Source organism: Urocitellus parryii, chromosome 11 (assembly GCF_045843805.1).
Source record: "Urocitellus parryii isolate mUroPar1 chromosome 11, mUroPar1.hap1, whole genome shotgun sequence".
In the NCBI taxonomy this organism is placed as follows: Eukaryota; Metazoa; Chordata; class Mammalia; order Rodentia; family Sciuridae; genus Urocitellus; species Urocitellus parryii.
In genome coordinates this window covers 4,127,967-4,152,624 of record NC_135541.1, presented here as the reverse complement: position 1 = coordinate 4,152,624, position 24,658 = coordinate 4,127,967, and the positions used below count along the sequence as shown (strand labels likewise).

The following is a 24,658-nucleotide window of genomic DNA, read 5'->3' as shown; positions in this document are numbered from 1 at the left end:
TGGGAAGGAGAAGAATGAACCAAAAGACGGACTATGCAGAATGGAGCCCAAGAAAGGGTGCATGAAGAAGTGGCATCTGGGCTGGCCCCTAAAGGCTGTCCACCAGAATAAATGGAAGTAGGGAGGAAGGGCTGGGCCAGAGAAGGAAACTGAAAGCACAGCAGACAGAACATGCAGTACCCTGAGGTCTAGGAAAGAGAGAAGAGGCAGGTGAGAGGCTGTGGGTGGGGGCACTTTGAGGTAGGCCCGGAAGGGCTACAGAGTTTGACAGTTCCCTGTTTCCACCTACTTCTCCACCCAGAGGTAGAAGCTGCAGCTCAATGAAGACTTTACTAGTAGACACAAATCCAGATAATGACAAACAAAACTGCCAGTGTGGCATTCGATGCACTCCCTGAGGCCCAAGGACCAGGAGGGGCAGGTGCCTGCCTACTGCAGACCAAACATGCCTCGGGGTGAAGGGACACTAGTTGCGATGGATAAAGTTTCAGCAGTGAACTTTTTAAAGAGTCAGTAAATCACACATTGGATTTATTGAGCATTCTGGTGTCTGGAGTGTAAATTCAAACAATGAACAAATGTCAGAACACTTATTCTTCCAGTCCTCTAGACAAAGCAACCTTCACTTTCAAATAAACTATAATTTTGTATACACCAATTAAGTAACTGCACTAACAATGCTTTTTTAAAAAGTGAATGCTTTGGGTTCTCTTTCACAATGTGTGATATAATTTACACATGACACCATAGCTCTTCTTTTGCTGGGATATATTCCAGTCCATTTGTTATAAAGATTTATGTGTGAAAGGGTGACTTTGTAAGCAAAATACCACTTAGTGAGGAAAACCTCAAAACAAATTGCAAAGAAGCCATTAATGTTCTTTTAATTTCTTGCTTAATTTCCAGTTCTTGATATTCACACACTTCCCCATCAGATGGAAAACATTTTAATTAGAAAACTCACATAAGGAGAAAGCTTTCCTCGTTACTAAGTGGCGTTTCCTGGGCTTACTTTCAGGGATCACTACAGTGCAGAGAGGAGGCACCACACCCAGAGGGAAGACAGTTCTGACCCAGCAGACTCTCACCCTGCTCTGAGATTACCAAAGCCTAGGTGCTTGGGACCACTTAGATCCCTCATTCCCTGACACTGGCGCCTACAAAATGAACAACCCCTCCTTCAACACACATAGCATCTGAGAACAGGGGGCACATAAACACAGATTCAAAATGGGTTCTTCTTCCTAAATATCTGAGCTGGGAGGATTTTTGTTGTTGCTGTTGTTAATCCTAATACTACAGGAAACAAACTGAACGGAATCTAAGGTACATTTGAATTTGATAAAGGTACAGAACTGGAATATCCATTCACCTTTTCCATTGGGATTCAGATGAGCAGCTTGTGTTAACTTTAAATATGAAAAGTAGTAACAGCAACTGAGCTGTGGAAGTGTTCCTGTCTACCCTTTCAAAACATTTTCCTTTTTCCTGGCCTATAAGGCCAAAAACAGCTTCCTGACATCATCCATTTTTATTGATCTTTAAAGACTCATTGTGGATCAAAGCCAAATTTATACACACACACACACACACACACACGTGGATATGCATGTATATATAAAATATATTACCACATGAACCCTATCAAAAGGAGGCAGAGAGGGTAGCCAGACTGCATGCTGCTGTCTGTATCATGTGGACTGCCTTGAAACTCCTAAATGTCGGCTTCTGCAGGGATTCAAGCGTGTTTAAGATTGTTGAGCTAAGTATTACAAACAGAATTTGAGGGATTTGAGGATTATGCCAAAATAAAGATCAGCATCTAAAGATTTATGTCAAAATAAAAGACAAAAATCTAACGGATATTTTTTTCTTGAGGAAAAAAAATGGGCTGGAATGAGTTCTTCACATGGGTAACATCTTCATTAGTGGCTCAAAGACATGCCTTCTGAATGAGAGTGAACCCTGACTGGAAGCTGCCATTTTGAAAAGATCCTCTTAATATTATGGCCCATGTTTCTGATATTTTATTGTGAGTCTGAAAGCATACCCCATACCCATGATTTCTGGACTTAAGATGAGGCAAGAGCAGTCCCTCAGAGTCCCACAGATGCTGAGACTCACTTGATGGGTGGCAGATTAAAGCACTCATCCTCCTAACCCCCGCGGCCCCACTCTGTAAGGAATCCCAAGTGGCTTAGATTCACATAATCCTTCATGAACCTTGGCTTCTCTGTTCCTTAAACCCACCCTCCAATAACTTGGACTGTACTTCCACAGTGATTCCCAAGACCTATGCTCTGCAGTATGGCAGCCATGAGCCACTTGTGACCTCTGAGCACCTGAAATGTGCCCAGTCTAAAGTAAGGTGTGCTAGAAATATAAAATACACACCAACTGCAAAGACTTACAAAAAAATTGGTACATTGCAATAATTTGTACACAGTTCACATGTTCACATATTTGAGATATAACAGGTTAAATATAATGAAATATTAAAATTTATCGTGTTTCTTTCTCCTTACTTTTTTAAAATACGGCTATTGGAACATGGAAAGTTATACATGGCTCCCCTGACATTGCTTTTGAACAATACTGCCTTAGATCTAGATTTAACCACAACTGCACCCTCCACGATGACAATTTCAAGCACACGACTCTTGACCACCCCAAATCCAACAACTCCTTGAATCTGCTGACCCCCACAACCTCCTGCTGTCCCTCATCTCCTCCCTGCATCCTGCTTCTTGCCTGGCATCAATTACACAATCCACTGTCATATGGACTCTCCTACACAATGCTCAGTTCCCTCACACCCTTTCCTCCACTGACCTCAACTGGCAAAATCCTAATCTCAGGTTAAATCCCACTCTTGCCCCTTCCTGGCCTGCAATCAGGCTTTAGGAGACAGTCTCCTACACACCAGCTCTACTGCCTGTCCTCCCATTTTCATAAACCCAGCTGGTTTCAGGTTTCTGTCTCACCACGTCACTCAGGCAGCTCTTATCAGAGCCACGAGTGACTTCCACACTGCCAAATTCATGGTGAATTTTTAGTTGGCATCTTGCTTGACCTTGAGCAGCATGTGACACAGAGAACCATACTGTGCTTCCAGGACACCCCAATCTGCTCAAATGCGCTCTCTGGCTGCTCCCTCTCATTGTCTGCTTCCTTATCCTTAATGTTGGGCACCCCAGGGTTCCAGGTTTGGACTTGCCCTCCAAGTGTGCTCCCTACAGGATTTCCACCCTCCCATAGCTTGGAAGCCTTCCTGTAATATGTGAAAACACTCCAATACCTACTTCGAGCCTCAGCCTCTCCTCAGAGTTGGACTCACAAGTGACTGACACCCAACACCTCCACTTGGCACCATAAAGCCAACATATCCAAAATACAACTCTGGCCTCCTGCTCACCCTCCTCCCCAACCTGTCACTCCCACAGTCTTCCCAACCCCCAAAAGGGCAAGTGCACTCTCCAGTAACTCAGTGCCATATTCACACATCACCCGGAATCTTCCCATGTGAACACAGTACATCTGCTTTTGCTGTGAAACAGGTCCTGCATCTGTTCACTTCTTACTGCCTATTCAGACCACCATTCACTTCTGCCATGTCTACTCTGGTCTCCTCTGTTTCCACTCCATCCCCCTAAGACAGGGAACAGTAACTTTTTCTGAAAAGGGCCAGAGGCAGGCCATGTGGTCTGTTAAAAGGACTCAGCTCAGCTAAGGCTGCTCAAAGGCAGCTTTGGACATACACAAAGTAACAAGGGCGGCTCAATTCCAATAACACTGAAATGAAAATGGACACAAAAATTTGAGTTTCATATACTTTTTCTGGGACACCAAATATTATTATTCATTTTTTCCCAACCATTCACAAATGTACACAAACACTCTTAGCTTGTCGGCTACACCGAAGCGGGCTGCAATCTGGCCAGCGGGCAGCTGTCTGTGGACCGTGCCCTAGACTCTGCCCTACATTCAGAGTGATCCTTTTTATCATGTTTTTTTCTGCTCAAAAATTCTTGGACCATTTCCCCCTCTCTTCAGTAAAATCAAAGGCCTTACCCTGACCTGCAAGGCCCCCAGGGATGCTGCTCCTGGCTGCTCCCCTCCCCACCCTCCTAGAGACAGGGACAGTTCCCACCTGGCTTCCTGGCTTCTCTTCCACCTTTGACAAAGCTACATCAACCTTGGGGCCTTTGCTTTTTCTGTTCCCTTGACTTGGAATACCCTCCCCTCTGGATGGATAGCTATGTGGCTCATGATGTGGCTTCCTTCACCCCCCATTATGAGGGAATCCCACTTAAGTCATGATGCTAACGAACACTTACACCCAGGCATCCAGGAGCCCTCCAATGGCTTCCCTTGCGGCTTTTATTGATATTATTATTATTATTATTATCATCAATAAACACACATTATTGATAATGAGTATGCTCTTCATCACACTCATTATCAACAATATGTGTTTATTATTTAGAAATAAGCAGACCAGGCAGTGTTTTAATAGAGAGTCAAGCAGCCTGGTATGTGAAAGCACAGAGCCCACTGGGTGGGGCAGAGGCCAGTCCACATCTCTGTAGTGTCTCCCTAGCCTGCAGAAGGGGCAGAACAGCACTCACCTGCACAAAGTGCTCTGAGGAGGACACAGAGTTAACCAACATGACTGGTTCATACAAATTCTCAATTACTCTTTTTTTGTTTATTGCCCTTTCCCCTAATCAGAAAATAAACTTTTCGAGGGGAATGGCATAATTTTGCTTACTGCTGCCCTTTACCAGGAATTCAATAACTATTTAAAGAACAAATAAATAAGCTGGGTGTGGCTGGACATGCCTGTAATCTGAGACGGGATGATGGCCAGTTAAGAGGCCAGCATAGGCAACTCATTGAAACTGTTTTTTGTTGTTTTTTTTTTTTTAATTTTTTTAAAGGGCTAGGTGTTGTCTTTAGCACCATGATCCAAATTAAGCAAGTAATGAACCCAGTCCAGGTGCCTAACAACAGATAAATGGATCAAGAAAATGTGAAGTATAGGGGTCTGGGGTTGTGGCTCAGTGGTAGACCACTTGCCTAGCATGTGTGAGGGACTGGGTTCAATTCTCAGCACCACATATAAATAAATAGATAAAACAAAGATCCATCAACAATTTTAAATGTAGTGTATATGCGCAATGGAATGTTACTCAGCCATAAAGAACAAAATTATGTCATTTACTTACAAATGGATGGAACTAGAGAACATTATGCTACGTGAAATAAGACAGACTCAAAAAATCAAGATTTAATGTTTTCTCTCATATGCAGAAATTAGGGAGAAATGAGAAATTTAAAAACAAGAGGGGGGTGGGGGAAGTGGGGAATATAAAAACAGAACAGTAAAGAAAGGGGAATGAAGGGGGCAAAAGTAGGGATGGGAAAGGAGAAGAACAGCAAAAAAAAAAAAAAAAAAGATCAAATATGTTATGTGTATTATAAATACATCACAAAAATTCCACTCTACTTTTATGTATATCTATAATGCACCAATTAAAAAAAACAATAAATTAATGGAAGAAAGACCAACAGAGTAGAGCAAGGAAATCAAGGGGAAGGAGGAGAGGAGGGTTAGGGGAAAATACTAGGGATTGAAATGGAGCAAATTATATTAGATGCATGTGTGAATATGTCAAAATGAACCCCACTATTATGAATAACTAGAATGCATTAATAAAAAAATTTAAAATTAAAAATTAAAAAAAAATGAAAAAGGGCTTGGGACATATCTCAGTGGCAGAGCACTTGCCTAGCTTGTATGAGGCCCTAAGTTCAATCCCCAGTACCGCCATTAAAAAAAAAAAAGAAGAAAAAAAGAAATATTTGGTGGTAAGTCACTCTGGAGTGGGCAGAACACTCTACTCCCATCATCACACAACTAGAAAGGGCAAAAATATATGCATTTCATCACATAATCATTGCAGATTTTACGCCTTTTATTTCTTTTTCTTTTTTGGCAAAAAGTTGAGTGTGGCCATTATTTAAAGCTTTAAAAGAGAAAAAAAAAATACTGTGCCAGTATTACTTAAAACTCATTTATTACTAAACTGTCACTGGTTCAAGATTAGGATGCATGGAGTATTAGTGAATCTGCATTAATGCAGTGGTGACGATTATGTGGTAAAATACAGATTTTCCAGGGCTACGGATGTAGCTCTGTAGCACAGCATTTGCCCAACATGGTAAACGCCTGGGTTTAATCACCAGCATGGGGTGGGGGTGCACATTTTTTCTAAACCCACTACAGAAAGAAAAGTAAGTCCAGGTGGGTTTGTTGGTACTTCTCCTCTCTGTGGAAGTCTGATTCCTACACAGCAAAGCGGCATAACTACTGCTCTCTATGCAGCAAGAGTTTAACTTCATAAGAAACCTCCTATAATCTAAAATTGTGTTCTCTACTCCAGAGTTACATGTTCAGGTCTTGAACCACATTAGAAAAGAAACAAACTTTGTAATTGGTCAGGTTCAAATTCCATATGTAAAATACCAATTTAATACTCAGTAATACATTTCTGCATAGATCCTATGGTATTTTCTGGATACAATAACAAAAGACTATTTAATCAAAGCAGCTTACAATGAACTGACCTCTTTTAAAACCAAAAAACATCCTTCCCTGATACAGAAGGTGGTAGACACATTTCCAGCTACCCATGAGACACAGGCTCCACTCAAAGCACATGCACATCTCATGGTTCTGGCCCATCTCCTTGTGCCTATGCACACACATTTCAGCTAGGACAAATGGACCTTGATTTATAGATGGTATTAAGGTAAGTTAAAACACTTCTAGGTTCTATCACTTGAAGACTGGTCTGTGATGTGAAAGTTCCAGTGTACTTCCCAGTGTACTGTGGACTCTATCACACAAAAACTGCACCTCCTATGAAAGCAGCACTGTTCAGCAAAGCAGAAACCATGCTCCTAATCTCTACACTAAAATGTTCCATTGTGCAATAAGAAATCAACATCTTCAGTACTGGTTCTACCTAACAAAATAAACTGGGATGCTGGTGGTAGAAACACACCTACATCAACCAGTATGCAATTCTGTTATAGAACTGCCTCTTGCATGGAAGGCCTGAAAACCATGCACCTGACTGCATTAAAAATTACAAGGAAAGGTTATGAAACTTGGGGTAAAGAAGAGGGTAAAGCTCAAGAGGTCAAGGTGAGCTGCCCTCTTCCCTGCACTGCTCTGGCCAACAGGGATGCAATAGAATAAATGGCTGGGGTTCACTGGAAGGGCCTAAAAAGTGATAAGATCTGAGATAAGTCCTTTTCTGTTACTTAGCCCCTGCAGTTGTTTTATTTCTTAAATTCTGCGCCTGATTAGCCAATAAGGTCACTGTGACATAGAAGAGAACCAGCATGAGGCAAACAGGCACAACTCAATTCTGCATTGCTATACAGTGGCAAAAAAAATCAGGATTATGGTGCTTTAATTTAATACTGTATTTAGCTGATGATCCTAAATAACACTTTGTCAGCTTTTGTGATCTAGCACAAAACCACATGCCTGTGATCCACCAGCTGGGCTGTGGCAATGCCCTTGATGAGGCTTGAAAGCTTCAGTTGGGACATAACTTTGATGTATTGTCTTTCCATATCAAACTACAATGATTATCCCTGGATCAGGCATCACACAGAGTGGTACCAAAATAGATCATGGCTAGTTAATAAAACTACCATGCCCCACCACGAAAGCAGCTTCTCGGCTTTGCTTGTTCGCAAGATCGAAAAGCCACGGCTGTTTGGTTTACAGGATATGAGGATAAGAACCATCTGCCTGGTCTGGTGTCTCTTTAATTAAAACTTTAATTACAGATATATCTCTGCACAGATATGTGGAGTCTATCAGCTCCTATTCTTAATTACCTGTGCTAATGAGAAATGAAAAGAGAGTTAATGTTTGCTGAGTGTCTATTATGTACAAGAACTTGTGCCAGGCATGTAAGGTGAACTAGAGCTGGTAAAAGGAAACCCAGAGCCAAACTCTGACCAAGAGCTTCAACACTCCAGACCAATCCTCCTCTCACCATCACAAAAAGTTACAGATCATGTAGTTTCTCCTTTGGAAAAATGCAGAAATAAGAAAAAGGACCAGCACCAAAGAGAAAAAAGGACTGGAGGTCAAACCCGTTTTGTTTTGTTTGTTTGTTTTTGTTTTGGGTACAGGGGACTGAACCCAGGGCACTTAAACACAGCACCACATCCCTAGCCCTCTTTACATTTTAAGAAAGGGACTCACTTAGGTGCTCAGGGTCTCCCTAAGTTGCTGAGGCTGGCTTTAAACTTGCAATCTTCCTGCCTCAGCCTTCTGAGCCACTGGGCTTAGAGGTGCACAAAACCACACCAAGTTGACCATCCAAGTTTTGTGGTAGGTATGTGTGATGTTTATCACAGGCGCATTTCTGAACCCACTTATAAATATGTGTGGAAAACAGGATATCTAGTCTAAACACTCAGATTGTCACATGGTACCACAGTAACCACGGCCACAGTTTCCAGGGGAAACAATAACCATAACTAACACAAACAAGCTTTTTCAATGGTTTCCTGCCTAGGCAGAAACTCCCTTTCTGGTTAGGGCAGATTTTCACTGAAGAATGACAAAAACACCTTTCCATACCTTTACCACGCGTTTCTCAGCCTCCGAAAAGCCTCGAAGGGCTAAAGGCCATCAGAAGGAACTCCTAAGGCAGCCAGCTGGCGCCTGGGCCAACCTGCTGGGGTGCAGGGCCGCACACACAGCCTCCCGACTTCCACGCTGGGGAGGCCTGCCACTCCCCTCAGAATCGCCCCACCCTTAGGTCACCTCTCCTGTGAAAGGGGGAAGCAGAAGGAGGATTACTGTGACTACTTCTCCAACATTTCTGGAGGCAAACAGTCAGCTGCAGACCTCTAGGCTGTCATATTGTTTGCTCTGCTCTCTGTCCCAACACCCAATGAATGCTACCAGAGGAGGTAGCAGCAGCAAGTCCAAGGGCCTTGCCCTCTCCATGGCAGCTTCCTCATCACCAAACAAAGGGGGTCTGACGGAGGCAAACACAGATCCTCTGGCTTAAAAATATACTAGAAGCAAATACATTAGAAGCCTGATAAAAGCAGCCTCTAAAACAATCTAAGTCTGTTCTATTCCCTAAGCTTCTGTACTACTCAGTGACTAAAGCCTGGAGTTCCTCAACTTATCAGAACCAGTGAGACTAAACTATCTAAATTCACAAGATAAACCAAGTTAGGATAGACAATCACAAACAAAATCTAACAAAGTTCAGGCTTAATGAGGGGTAGTGCCTACTCCTTTGAAAATCGAATGCTAAGAAAAATAAGAAAGTTCATTTGAACACCTACTATGTGCTGTGTACATGGAGTAGTTCAAGTACTTTACAGCTTGATGACTGTCACACTGTCAAAATCAGACAGATAAATGTAAGAAAGAGAAAAAGAGGGAGGACAGAACTATGGAGAAGGGAAGGAGAAGAGAAAGGAAAAATGGATGCATAAAAGAGAAAGAAGACAGGTGAAAGGGAGAAGAAAGCAAACAGGGCCCTCTACTTGGTTCACCCTGTAACTAAGTGACAGCCCACCTCTCAGGACATTCGGGGTTCTCACACATGACTGCATTTAGGGAATAGATGCTGGGGCTTTGCCTTCAGGAAGGGTACTGATCAGTGTTGGTTAAATGATTAAACTAGAGATCCATTTTAATCTACAATGTAGCCAACTACAGAACTAATTGCACTGGTCCATATTCTAGAAGCACAAATCTGTGCGTGTACAGAGAATCAATTTTTGTTTGTTTTTAACTAGAAAAAAAAAAAAAAAACCTTTCTATATATCTGAACCTGTTGATCAATGGTTCTCTGCTAGACCACAATCAGTCATGGATGGGACTAGTGCTTCAAGTTTTAAACAAAACACTACACGAGTGATTCCAGATGTGCAACCAGGATCAAGTGACACATATATAATGGAACTTTCCTGATAATGGTGTGTGTGGTAGTGGATTGTTAGAGCCAGCTACTCCATCATATGAGTTCTTACAAAAGTTAGAGGTGCTGTTCATTTAAAAGGTCCAGTGGCTGAGGGACACTAATATATGCAGTTCAGGTCCTTGCAGCGAAAACAGCAGAACAGTCTCTTGTTAAGAGGTTCTACCAGGTTTGCAGGTGAATGCAAGGCAGCAAGTATCAGGAGGTAAGCAGCACCTGGATTTAAATGCCAGTTCTGCAACTGTGCAGTCTACTAGGGATGTGCACCTAGGAAAGTGTATTTACTCTACCTAAACCTTAGCATTTTCAGATGCAAAACTGGGTTAACATACCATTCACCTCCTGGATAAATCTGGATGTTTAAAATGTATGGAAAGCACTGGGAACAATGCCAACACATATTCTCTCTCATGCAGGGACAACTGTGGGTCCCATCCTTTGATCTACTTAAGAAGAGTCCAAAGCCTCATACGGTCAAGTAAAAGCCCCTCAACAGTTCAACCCTCTGACTCCTTGAAAGCCAGCTAGACAACTTAGCAGAGTGGAGATACAAAAGCTAACTAGGCAAAAGGCAGCTCCCTCCCTCACACCTCTCCCCTTATGCCTCCATAACCCAAAACAGCTAAAACAAAAGAACAGTCAGAGTGTCAGGCAGATCCTAGTGAGCTGAACTTTTTTACAAAAAGGTTAGGAAGCCAAATTTAACTTTACCCACTGAACTTCTATCTAGAGGTGCTTAAATATCACCAACTATGCAGTACCCCTCTCTAAGCATTCAATGGTTTCTAAATCAATGTTAGAAGACTAATGGTGGGCAGGGGGATGGGGGGGCTGCAATGTCATTTTGTGCAAGGTATATGTCCTGCTCATGGTGTGCAGGTGTGGCCTCGCTCGCTACACGCCAGCGCAGCTCTAAGGATTCCGCACACATCAGCTCAGCTAAAACTCACCAGGATCCTTTGAGTAGGTGCTACTATTATCATCCTCAAGTTAAAGAGGAGGAAACTCAGGCACAGGGAGGTTAGGTAATGTGCTGCAGTCAGACCGCTTGCAAGAGGCCAAGGTGGGATTCAAACCACGGCAGCCTGGCTCCAGAGCCATGGTCCTGGCCCTTCACCACGGGGTTCACTACCACTGCCTCTTGGCACAGCCATAGGATGAGGTTCAGTTTCAAAAGCACCTTTCTTCTGAGTTCCCAGTGTGTGTTTCATTTATCCTCCCAACAACCCTAAAAGGCAAGTAGGAGACACACAGTATCTACATTTCACATACACATAAAATGGAAGCAGCATCAACGAAATGTTTTACAAGCTCCTATGTGGTCAATCAAGACAACTGATTTCACAGTATTCATTCCCAAATTAAAGTGTCGAGTTCTTTGTCTTTGAATATTTTAGTTTGGGGGTAACTACCTCAAAAGACACCAGTGACATGTCCAAAGACCTTGATGCTAGTCCAAAGCAAGTTTTCTGACTCTCAGACAAGGGTTTCTCAGTGAATCATGATTACAAAAACAGTATTCATGTGCCTCACAACTTACCAGAAGTCCTAAATGCTAACCATATAACTAATGTTTGTTGAAAATAATAAGTGTATTTGTGTACTAGCTCTCTTAGAAAAATTAGGTTCTCTTAAAATGTATTAATCAGAAAACCTTAAAATTTTGAACTGATTTAATCACAAAATAAAACATGACAATAGAAATATTTCTGCACCTTTTAATGTCTCTTCATCTCCTACTAAGGCTATAAATAAAGTTATCTGGCTCTCTCAAGTAGATGGGGGCCCACAGGAGAGCTGACTCTGTCATCAGAGAACTTGTGACTCCCCAGGGAACCATGGGCCAGCTCATGCCTCAGGAAGAGGAGTGGAGCTGACAAGCAGTCACTGTCCCCTAAAGCCCTGTGAGTCTATGAACTGTGATTCAGGCACCATTCCTTTGGTGCTAGAAGGACATGGCATCAAAAGAACAAATAAACAACGTACCTAAGGCCAAAAAAAAAAGTTTCTGGATCTGGAAAATTTCTCTGCACAACAGTGGAACACATTATAATAAAAAATCACCTTAAAATTCAAGGTTCAGCAAGGAAGCTGCTCTCAACCACTGGAACACTTATCACAGGGGCTTTACAATCATAGGATGAGTTGTCTATTTGTATTCCTCAACTCTGATATTTTTCAATTCTGTGAAAAGAAAGGATACCCAACAGGGCGAAAGCAGCTTTCCAGGTAAATAGGTGTAACAGGCAAAAACAAAGCCTGTGAGCTAAAGTGTTCGTGAGAGTTCCAATCTCCAATGAACAGCTCACCACAACTAATTTTAATTTGTGGTTCTAATGAATGATATAAACTTTTATAGGTATCAACAAAGCTCAGAGAGGACTTAAATCCATTTCAGTACTCATTTAGCAGCTTCAGCTGTGTGCAATTAAAACATCAGCATTAAATGTTAGAGAATAAAATAATGAGACACTTAAAAAATCATCTGTGCTTCACTGGGCCATGCAAGAGAGTCCACAGTTGGTTTTTTTGTTTTGTTTTGTTTTGTTTTTAAGAATACAATTTCTTGGAGTATTTTGCCAGTTCAAAGAATTAACTCAAGTTTGACTTTTGGTTTTGGTTTGTTTTGCTTTTAAGAATTTTCTGAAAAGAAGAAGACTACAATAAAAATACATTATTTGAAAAGCAATCATGAAATAAGAACAAATGGCAAAAATCAATCTGATATAGGGACCAGCAGAGCTCACAGATAAAGTTTCAGCATAGACAAAACCACATTTTTTGGTCAAATTAAAACTGTGACTTTTCCTTAATTTAGGTCTCAAAGAAATAAAACATTAAAGGAGGTGGGAAAGGCAAACACTGGTAATGAAAATAGCTTACATTCTTCCAGCCCTTAAATGAAATTAAAAATAAAACTCTAAACTTTTCCTCCCCACAATATTTGAGAATACAAAATATAACCTGAGGGTGCAGAACCTGGCTGCTAAGACTAACAAATTCAAGTTGCTACTATTCTGAAGGGAAGACAAGTCATCATCCTGCAATGGCAGGGCTGTGTGGTGACAGTAGGGGAGTGACAGGGAGTGGCAGTGGAGTGGGGGTAAGGGGGGTGTGCATTACATATGAATGTCACTTAATTCAGCTTCTGCAAAACACTGGTAGAAGAGGAACTATCCTGTATGGGGGAATGCACTCACTAAACTTAAATTTTAAAAGGATGAAAACACAGATTACATTTTATTTTATAAAACTGAAATGAATTTTAATACAAAAAATGAAGACAGCATTTTGTAAATTTATCGCTCAAAGGGGTATCTCTATCTGAGGAAATCAGCGTGCTACACTTTGAGAGATGAAATGTTACAGCTTGTACACCAAAATTAAAAATGAAATTAAATTAAAAAATGAAATGGTTACCAAGGTAATGCAGGTCAGGGGATCAAAGGTGAAGGGTCACACATTATTAAAAAGAAATCCAAAAGGACGGCTGCATCATGATCTCTGCAAAACAAAGGAGCTCCAGTAAGTACAACCAATATCTCTGAGAATTTTAAATCAAGCTCTTGAAAAGACGACTCCCTGGTAATTGAACATGGTCATTCCTGATTCCATATAAAGCCATTTTCATTTAGGTACAAAACCAATTTTTAATTACCTGTTACCAACAACAACTTTGTAAACATTTGGCCATTCAATCATATTAAAATTCAAAATATCTCAAATTGACATTGATTGGGAAATAGTGATATTTCAGTGGGAACCCACACCCTGTTTTCTGGAAATGACAGTGTTTGATAAGTTGCCAACATATCAGAAATCTAATTTGGTCACAGCATGGTGAGTTTTTTTCCCTCTCCTCAAGGAATGAGTTCCAAAATTGAGTTTTTTGCAAATTTCTTTCATTTGAAGTAGCTGCATAAAATTTCCATTATTGGAACATTTAGTATAACAATGTTCTAGAAGATAGCAATAAAGTGATACATGATAAAATAAACTGTGTAACTATATCTATTAAGATCTGTTCTCACATTCGACTTTCACTGCACAGGGGGGGAAAAAGACATTTTAAGCAAAATAACTTGCTAGTCCTACGGGAATTACAAGGAGTTAATACAGGCTTGACACGAAGAAGATCTACAAAGGGAAAAAAGCAAGTGACTTAATTTTTCAACAAATGTTACTCTTTCCCATTAACAAACTAATTTATGTTTTTAAAACGAAAAGAGCTAAATTTTGTTTTGAAAAATGTAGCTAACACCTAAGTCACAACACATTTGCTTAACTTTCAGCAACAGTAAATTAACTGTTAACAGTGTAACAATTAACTGTTACAGTAAACAATTTCAATATTCATTTCACTAGTAAATAAAACGAACAGTTGAGCCTACTACTAAGATCATCTTCAGTATTTCATCTCTGAAAACTAAGCTTGAGAAGCTACATTCCCTGATTTCAGAATCCAAACTTCTGTGTACTGGACAGCAAGTTCTAAGAAGCAACACACATTACATCCTGCCACACAGGAGAGCAGGTGAAGCACAACTAGCAAAAGGACCTTGACTTGGTTACAATTCTTTCATAAATCCCCATTTGCCATTTCTACCTACATTCTCCCAGGTCAGCTCTGCCCCACAATACAACACTTAACTGTCCAAGAGGATTTTATTAAAAGGAACAGGATATTCTTTCTAATGACTTATGGCAATCAATAAACAAACAAACTATAAATGCCAGATTTTTGTTCCCTCTGATCAGGTTGTGTTAAAATAACTTGCAGAGCTTCATGCACTGGATATAAGTGGGTTAGTGCCTTAAGGCCACATTTCTAAAAACATGACTTTTTCCCTTTAAGTTGCACAGCTACTGAAAAGTAAAGCAGCATTCCATTTTTCTGGAATGCTCCTCTCACACAGTCACATATGCATTTGTTGCTAGGAGGCATGCAAGCAATTCTGAACACTACAGAAGGAATCAATACCCATCAAAACAATGCATACGTTGTTTTAGTTGCATCATTATTTAGACCATTTCAGCATGTTTCTAACAAAAGGCAAGAAGCCAGCAGTGTGACGTTAGTCAAGTTTTGTTTTCCTAATATCTCTTAGTAAGGAAAAGCAACAAGCCTAGTCAGAACAAATAGCTCCATGGGCAATATTCATTTCCAAAATCTGTATTTTTAAAATAATCTCTTAACAATAGACAATGAAGTATTTATGGGTGACTTTAAAAAGTGTTCTAAGTTATGATTAGAATTCACTAACTCACCAAAAAAAAAAAAAAATGGTGCCCTAAACTTCTACCAGTTAATGCCTGCCAGAAGTGCCAGACACCAACTGCCAGAGGATGCCCCCACCTCCAGGTAGTCAGGAATTGTTCCTCAGCACCTGAATATTACAACCAACAGAATCCCCACAAATGATTCCATGGAACTGAGGCCATCTTTCCACCTAAATATTTAGCAGTTCTGACAAACTACCATTGAAGGAAATTGTGCCAAAATTAAAAATGTTTTAGCTGATTTAAAAACAAAACATCAATGAAGGATCTTAGGAATGTTTTCCAAATGAGTTTGTGATTGGGAAGGTAAGGGCAGTAAGCAGTTCACCATGGTCCTCACAAGGACCCCACAATACAAGTAAGCAAGCAAAAAGCAGCTGGAAACTCTCAGGGGCAACACAACCCCAGCCAGTAGCTAACTGCCACATCCTGCCCTCCCCCACAACAGCAAGAAGAGCCAATTCTCAGAGCCAGTCCACTTACAAAGGAGGTATGGGAAACTCACATATATTTTTCCCACAGGAACAATGCAGTAAGCAGCTATTATGGTTGACACCTGCCTATTTGCCCTGGAAACTGTTAAAATGACGACAGTTCTGCTCTGAATTCTTAAAGGTGACTGGACCTAAGTAGCTTCCCCCAACATACCCCAAGAGGTTAGCCCTGGTCCTAAATTGGATTCAAGGTATTCTGTCTGTGGAACCTCCTTCCGGCCTCCTTCCCAGGCCCCAGACAGCAGTGGCTCATGAACTAGAATGACCCATCTTCCCTATCCAGCAGCTTCCCATTTCCTATGGCCACGGCCCGTTAATGACTGAATGAACTGAATTAATACTAACAGACTGAAAGGTGATCATTAATCCAAAGCAAACCCCCAAACAGTCAACCTGCAAGATATTTTCATAGGGAGAGGTACAGAAGGATAGTCAACCTCGGGCAGACTTGTTACAATTATAGCTAGTCTCTTTCTGTAACTAGTAACTGAATTAAAGAGAGAAAGAACTCAAAAGCCCCAATCAAATCCCCAAAACCTATGGGTGTAAGCACAGTATACATGCTAGTCTAAACCTGGAAATGACTCTGTGCCACCACACTCATGAGCTACCAGCCTAAAAGAAGAAACACACCGAGCCCCTTCTGATGGAACATCAAGTCACTAGTGCTCCAACAAAAGGTCTTTCTCCAGGGAATTCTCACCCACAGTGAGCACCACCTGGAACTGAGATGTGTACTCTCCATTACATTTTGGCTTTGATTGATTGATTGATTGATTGATTGATTTAGCAGTAGAGGTGAGGAGTGAATGTCATCTATAAATACGAAGAATTGTTTCAACTCTCAGACACAGAGCAAAAATGATATTCCTAAGAAGGTTAAATTATGACAGAAATGCTCCCTTTTTACCTCAAGCATATTCCTTCAAAATAAATACATGGAAGAACTGGAAATAAATAAAAATATAGTAAAGAAATTCAAAGAGTAAGAGAAACTAGGTGACAGTTGAATCCCACACATTTTACCAATTCTTAAAAAAAAATAGCTATTAACTCAATGATATTATATAATGCTTTCTGCAGTGGAAACTAACTTCAGTACTGGACACAGCAATGCACTCCTGTAATCCCAGCAGCTCGGGAGGCTGAGGCAGGAGGATCTCAAATTCAAAACTAGCCTCAACAACTTAGCATGACCCTGTTTCTAAAGAAAATATACAAAGGGCTGGAGATGTGGCTCAGTTAAGTGCGCCTGGGTTCAATCCCTGGTACTACCCCCCCTCCCAAAAAAAGAGACCTAACTTCAGCAAGTGTATTCAGCAACTAAAGAAACACCCAACCCAAAGCCAGTTACAGTGATGGGGCAAATTTTATTTTTAATCTATAAACATCATAAATAAATCATGCCATTCAATAAAATGTAAAATGCACTTGAGCTAAATATATTCTCCAGTTAAGTGGGGATTATATTTCTATTCCATATCATGTTGTGATTTATGTTAGTTTTTCCCATGAAGAATAAATGCCATACAATGAAAACCCAAAGAAAAACAGCCTTTGGTTCTAATGTGCAAGCCCCATCCACATGGCACCCACCAGTCACTCCTCTCCCCTGCCACCAACAGTCACATCTCCACCAACAGTCACATCTCCGCCACTTTCCCAACCCTCCAAAAAGTACATTTCCTGTCAAACTTTTCAGAAATGGTCTAGAATACTTGTCGGTTTCTCAAAACTTTCTATAAATGATATGGTAACCTACACCTATAATCATCATATTATTTCCACTATATTCCTCAAAAAGAAATCAAAAACTGAAACCACAATACGTTCCTACCTACCATTTTACCCTCAACAAGGAAACTTTTTCCCCATAGCAGTTTCAAAGATTTCACAAAGAATAAAGAGAGTGGGAAGAAGGGCCTGCAAGACAGAAATGCTTCCATTTCTTCTGATTGACACTTCTGATTGATGCATGTGCTTACCATCATGGTGTGGGGACATCATGCAGTGTCTACCTTATAAGGCAGACACAGGAATGTGCAGTTTAATAGAAAGACAAATGAAACATGTTCTCACTTCTACAGAAGCTAAAAAGCTGACATCATAAAAAAGCAGATGTAGAATACTGATTACTAGAGCCTTCGAAGGATATGAAGAGGAGGGCTGGTTAACAGGTGCAGAAGGCAGGTGGATAGAAGGAATAACTTCTAGTATTCTATAATGTTCTATAACACCATAGGATAACTACGGTTATGACAACTGTACGTTTCGAAATAGCTAATGAAGAGGATTTGGGATATTCCCAACACAAAACACAATGAATGAATGAATGAATGAATGAATGAATGAATGAATGAATGAGTGAGTGAGTTAATGGATATGCCAAAAACCCCGACATGATCATTACACATCATACATGTGAACTGAAACATCACACTATACCCTATCATACTGCAGTTACTGTGTGAATCAAAAATAAAAACTTCATCTTAAAAAAAGAATGTGTAACTTATTGTATGCCAACTGCTCCTCAATAAAGTTGTGTAAGAATAAGAACAGCAGACAGGAGCTCATGCCAGGGATGTGCCTTCCCCCTGCACAGTTAGAGCCGCATCACTATGCTGTGGCTGCCCATGCAGAGAATGCCAAGAGATGCACAGGGAAACCCATGGAGCTACTGCACCAGAACTGCTTCTTGTCTTCCTGTAACTTGAGACAATGAAAGAATCCTCTGACATTTCTCATTTCTTCTAGTCACTGATTCTCATGCTTCAAACTAAATAAGAATCGCCTATCTAAATAGTGTCACTTGTAGTTTCCCATATCCTTCCAGGAGGAGATTACAATTTAGGACATCAAAGAAGCACCCAAGGAAATTACATTTCTGTAAATCCCCCCAGGTAAATCTGACCTACCTACTGCCGAGGTAGGTCCAACCCAGTCCTCCAGGATCCACAAACATACAATGTCAGGTAACCAGTTACAGATATCAAAGTTGCTACAATGTGAATTAAAATTCAAGCTGGTAACAAGGTCCTCCCTCCTAAGAGTTAAAGACTTCAAATGCCAATAGAAGACTAAAAAGTCTTTAAAACCCCAACTAGCAAAGCTACACTTAAAGATGGCATGGCTGGAGGATATAAGGAGTCCATTCTGGGCTTTAAAAGTCATACACAGCAATAGCTCTACCTTTTATTCCTTTCATGATCTTGGACAAATTATTGGGTTTTCCAACTAAGTCTTTTTCTTCATTTAGAACATGAAAATAATAACATCCCTACCTATAGGGCTGCTGTGAGATTTAACAAAAAGTATTAATATGGACTGTTTGGCAGGGTGCTTAGCTAAAAGCAAGGACATTAGCTCTGTGATGCTGATCATCATACATTCCTTTTCTTATCTGAGTCCTTCCATAGGTTACAAGGAAGATACTCCTCTTTTTTTTTTTTTTGCAGATGAGCTCAAGACTGTACTGTAAGTCTTAAAACTGACAGAGCTGAATTCAAACTGGATCTGTTCAGATTGGTCTTATTCCACTAATGGAACAGTGAGGGGTTGGCCTGCAGGTTGTCCCCCAGCCCCCAAAGGCTCACACACTCAGGCCCCACAATCTGCAAAGGGCACTATAGAGTCTGATTTGTGAGTGCTGAAGTAGAGAATGACCGAATAAACAGGCGATTACTTAAGAGTAGCACAGGCTGAACATACACCACTCCATTCCTTACTGTACCTATGGCTGCACCCTGCACAAGGCATTTAAAAGAATACCCACGGTATTCAATCAATTGACTAGAGACATCTATTTGAGAACTTGTCTGCATACTTGCATGCTAATATCAAAGAGTATTTGTATTCCATTCAAATGACAAAATTAACCCATTTAAAAATATTTATTAAGCACCTACTCCAGAGCAAGCTCAGTTATCGGGTAACAGGGATGGATACACAGCAAAGAACAGAGAAAGTCTCCACTGGTCTACCTTAGCATAGAAGTTGATTCAAAACACAACAGGTACAGGGAAGAAGTACAGAAACACACAGCAAGGCAGGCCGGCAACTCCACCCTAGGGCTGGCTTATGGAGAAAGAGTAAGTAGCAGTCAGGCTGAGACTAAAGGAACACAGGTGGTGGGTGCCCATCAATCTAAGCAGGAAGGACCACATTGTGTTGCAGAGAGTGCTGAAGTAATTCAGAGTGGGAAACCAGCGTCTGGGACAGTAAACAAAGTGAGTGGTACTTTGCCAGAGGCTAGAGAGGGGACAGACTAGGTCACACAGGCCCTGTTGAGGAGCAGGAATGGCATCTGACGCACAAAAGGAGTTATTCACAAGTTTGAGAAAAGAGCATTTCTGAAAGACCATTCTGGGTACAGACCAAAGTGGGAGGAGGCCAGAGTAGAGGAGACACATGGCCAGGGGCACTCTCGAAGCAGCCAGGGCACAGGCCATTGCTGCCTAGACAGGAGTGGCGCTTAAACAGAGTGATGTGAACAGAATGGAAACTTACTTGGGAAAACTTACTTGGGAAAAAGATACAGTGCAAAGTGGTTTAGATTCAGTACAGATTAAAACAGGGAAAGTTTCTAAAATGACCTCTTTTGGGGAGAAAAATGGTAACTTTACAGTGAAGAAACCTGATAAATAGTACCTCAGCCAAGTGACCAAAGTTTACATCACCGGTAGTAAGTCACACTGAGAACAGGAACCCTTGATGTGATATGGTCTTCCTTCCAAAAACCCATAATCTAAGTCTAATGATGACAGAAAGAGCAGACAAACCCAAATTGAAGAACATCATATAAAATACCTCACCTGTCAAGGTCAATAATATAAAGGAAAGTCTGAGAAACTAACAGTATAATGGAGCTTAAAAATATATGAAAACTAGATATAATATGGCATCCTGGGTGGGATCCTGGAAAAGAAAAGGACATTAGGGAAAAACAAAGGAAATTTGAATTTCCTCTGGAGTTCAGTTTATAATAATATATCCATATTGGTTCACTGGTGGTGACAAACAAGCCATAGCAATTTTAACAGAGCAACTAGGGTCCACAAAATTTTTGCAACTTTGCAGTGACTCTAAAAGTACCCCAAATTAGAAGGTTTGTTTTAAAAGTGATTCTTAGGATATGACTTGAGCACTTGGGAGGCTGAAGTACTCTCCTAAGAGAGAGAGCAGAACGGGAGTTGACAGGGGATGGGGCTGGAGGAAATGGGAAATGCTGGTCAAAGGGGATGTACTTTCAGTTGTCAGATGAGTAAGTTCTGGGCCCCAACACACAGCATGGTGACTATGGTTAATAATGCTGCTCTACTTACTTGAAATGTGCTAAGCAGCAGATTTCAAGGGTCTTGCCTCCTCCCACATGTGCCACGTGAGTGGTGAAGCATGTGTTGATGGTTCATCATTATGCAATACATATATATATGTATAATATAAATCAAACTATTACACTGTGAACCTTGAATGTACATAATTTTTATTTGCCAATTATATCTCATAAAGCTGGGGGGTTAAACCCTTTAAAAATAGTGTAATTCATTGTTCTTGTTGCTTTGTCCCCTTTAAAAAAAAAAAAAAGGTCATACTGTTCATGTACAAGATGAGACTGACAAAATCTCTTTGCTTCACTTTTAGAAAACCAAAGGGGAAGAGGAGAAGGGCCTTGGTCTAATTCCTGAGAAATATCCACATTTAATGGTCACAGAAAGAAAAGTCTAGGATCAAGCCCTGAGGAAAGTCTGGCTCTGCACAAAGTCTGGCTCTCACATTTGCCCAACCATGTTCACAGTAGCGCTATTCAAAATATCCAAAGGTAGAAGCAACTCAAGTGTTCATTATTGGATGAATGCATAAACATAATGGTCTATACATAATGGAATATTATTCAGCCTTTAAAAGAAAGGAAGTTCTGTCACATGCTACAACATGGATGAACCTTAAAGACACCATGTTAAAAGAGGCCAGTCAAATGAATGAATGAATGAATGAATGAATGAATGAATGAATAGATGTTGTGTGACTCCACATTCTGAGGACCCTGGAGTAGTCAGATTTGTACATGGACAGTAGACCGTAATTGCTAGGAGAGTGGTGTGGGGAATTAGCGTTTGATAAGGACAAAACTGTAGCCTGGGAAGATAACGTTCTGAGCTGAACAGTGGTGATGGTCACAAAATAATGCAAATGTGTTTAAAAACACTATTACACTGTACAAGTAAAAATCACTGAGAGAGTCAATTTTCTATTGTGTATACCTCACCACAATAAAAACATTTGTTAAATGTTTAAATGGACACAATATCTTTGTTTGTTTGTTTTTATGTGGTGCTGAATATTGAACCTAGTGCCTCACATGTGCGAGGCAAGTGCTCTACCACTGAGCTATAACCCCAACCCCCAATAAAAACATTTTTAGAGAAATCTGGCTCTCCAAATATTAAATCATTATCAAACTGTCAAGACCTACAAAAATCTTGAAGTGGGAGTACATTAGCCTAGAGCAGTGCTTCCTGAATACTTCCTAATGACACGCAGCACACAAAGAATGGGTTGCAGGTGTTGATCCCTGGTCCCCTGTGAGGGGACAGGCCATCCAGACCACACCCAGAGCACTCCTCCATCTACCCAGTGGCCCTGAAAATATATTTATTCTTGATGTATTCTAAGATATGAGAAAGGCTAGGAAGTGATGACTAGAGAAATACAGGTAAGGATTATTTCAATTCCATCTTCCACAGCAAAGACAGTTGCTCTATTTACATTTTTATCAACCCACAACTTCTTTTTTAAATTTTTTAATACCGGGCTGGGGTTGTGGCTCAAGTGGTAGCGCGCTCGCCTCGCATGCGTGCGGCCCGGGTTCGATCCTCAGCACCACATACCAACAAAGATGTTGTGTCCGCCGAGAACTAAATAAAATAAATATTAAAAATTCTCTCTCTCTCTCCCCTCTCTCCTCTCTCACTCTCTCTTTAAAAAAAAAAAAAAAATTTTAATACCTTTATTTTATTTAGTTATTTATTTAATGTGGTGTTCAGGACTGAACCCGGGGCCTCACACCTGCAAGGTGAGCGCTCTACTGCTCAGCCACAACCCCAGCCCTTCAACCCACAACTTCTGAAAGATTATATGACCTCAACTTATTGAAATTAGTACAGAGACAATTCACATAAATGAATGTGTAATGTGAAGTCACACTCCTGTTTTCTGAGAAGATATTTAAGATGGGAAGAGAAGCAATAATGTTCTCTTTACAATATGTGGGAATAAGTAAATTAATATGTAAGGAAAGGAAAATTATGTACTACTGATAGAGGCACAGAACAAATGGATTGTTGAGCAGAGTCCTGCTATCAAGAACCATGTATCTGTAAAAACTGAGCATGATAAAGGTGGCATTTTTTAAAAAAATATTTTTAGATGCTATAATTTTTTAAATTTTATTCATTTATTTCTATGCAGAGCAGAGAATCGAACCCAGGTTTTCACCCATGCTAAGCAACCACTCTACCACTAAGCCATACAACCCCAGCCCTAAAGATGGCATTTTAAGTCAGCAATAAAACATCAACAATTCAACAATAAGTGTGTGTTCTGGAGAAAACCCAGAGCTCTACTTCACCCTGACCATATATCTGAAAAATTATTTAGCTGTTAAACATCTTGAGGTTAAATTCTAAACAAATAAGCAAACAGAACATCTAGTTAGTGGTATAGGGAAGACTTTCCTAAGTTTGCTACCAATGCTAGAAGACTCAAAGTTGAGTGCATGAGTCACCGAAATGGCATGAGGATATATCAAGTTAAAAAATAATAATAAATAAAGACAAATACAGATGATTAACAGGAGAAAAATTATACATATATTTTTTAAAAAAAAAAACATTCGTAAATCAGAAAAAGGGAAAAGAACCTACCAAGAAAAAAAAGAACAAAGGACTAAAGACAGTTCAAAAAAGATATCAAAAAAATTAACACAAATATGAATATCTGACCACTGTAACTCTACATCACATACAACCACAAGAATGGGAAGTTATATTCCATATATGTATATGTCAAAATATATTCTACTGTCTATAACTAAAAAGAATAAAGAACAAAGTAATACAAATGGTCAGAACATGCTAGATCACAGAAATATGAAATGCAAATCAAAAGGAGACATAAGTTTTCACCTGTTAGACTGAGAAAGATTTAAGAGTGGTAGTAACACCTGGTGTTGGTGAGGGTCTGGGGAAATGGGACGCTCGTATTTGGTAACTGAGAATACAAGTTTGTATCTTTTCACAAGGTTATATGCAAATGTTTACACTTTGACAAGCCCTTCTGTCTTCTGAGAAAATAACAGTGAAGTGTGCAAAAATATGTGAACATGCTGGGCAAGGTGGTGCACACCTGTAATCCCAGCTACTCAGAGGAGACTGAGGCAGGAGGATGGAAAGCTCAAGGACAGACTCAGTAACTTAGTAAAACCCTACCTGAAAATAAAATTTTAAAAGGCTATAGGTGTAGATCAGTGGTACAATGCCCCTAGGTTCAATCCCAATTAACCCCACACACACCCCCTCATGAAAACAGTTAACAGAAGGTTAAGTGCATCACTACTTACAAAAACAAAATATGGGATGACTTAATTCTTTATGAAACACTGTGTTATGCAATCATGTACACACACAAGTGTACACACACACACACACACACACACACACACACACTCACTGAAATGTAAAATGCCCATAATAAATTGTTAGGAGAAGAAAACAGTTAAGACGTGTATATGTTTCCTCTTCTATGTGTGTGTACTTGCATTCACACATACTTACATGCAGATATATA

At 40.3% G+C, this 24,658-nt stretch overlaps 2 protein-coding genes across 4 annotated transcripts in view; both read right to left on the bottom strand.

The window, feature by feature from the left end:
* Positions 1-13,527, bottom strand: part of LOC113180919 (calmodulin-binding transcription activator 1) — a 687,512-nt gene extending 673,985 nt beyond the window's left edge. The window contains exon 1 of the mRNA XM_026386127.2: positions 13,458-13,527. The gene's annotated coding sequence lies outside the window, so the exon portion shown is untranslated. The remainder of the gene's footprint in view (positions 1-13,457) is intronic.
* Positions 1-24,658, bottom strand: part of LOC113180921 (calmodulin-binding transcription activator 1-like) — an 87,634-nt gene that overhangs the window by 2,187 nt on the left and 60,789 nt on the right. Inside the window, exon 4 of one of the 3 annotated variants that reach the window (XM_026386137.2) lies at positions 13,458-13,541. The exons of the other annotated variants lie outside the window; for them this stretch is intronic. Within the exon in view, the coding sequence (XP_026241922.2) occupies positions 13,533-13,541 (9 nt within the window). The 3' untranslated portion in view covers positions 13,458-13,532. Of the gene's footprint in view, positions 1-13,457; positions 13,542-24,658 lie in introns of those variants that run through there. 3 annotated transcript variants of the gene reach the window in all.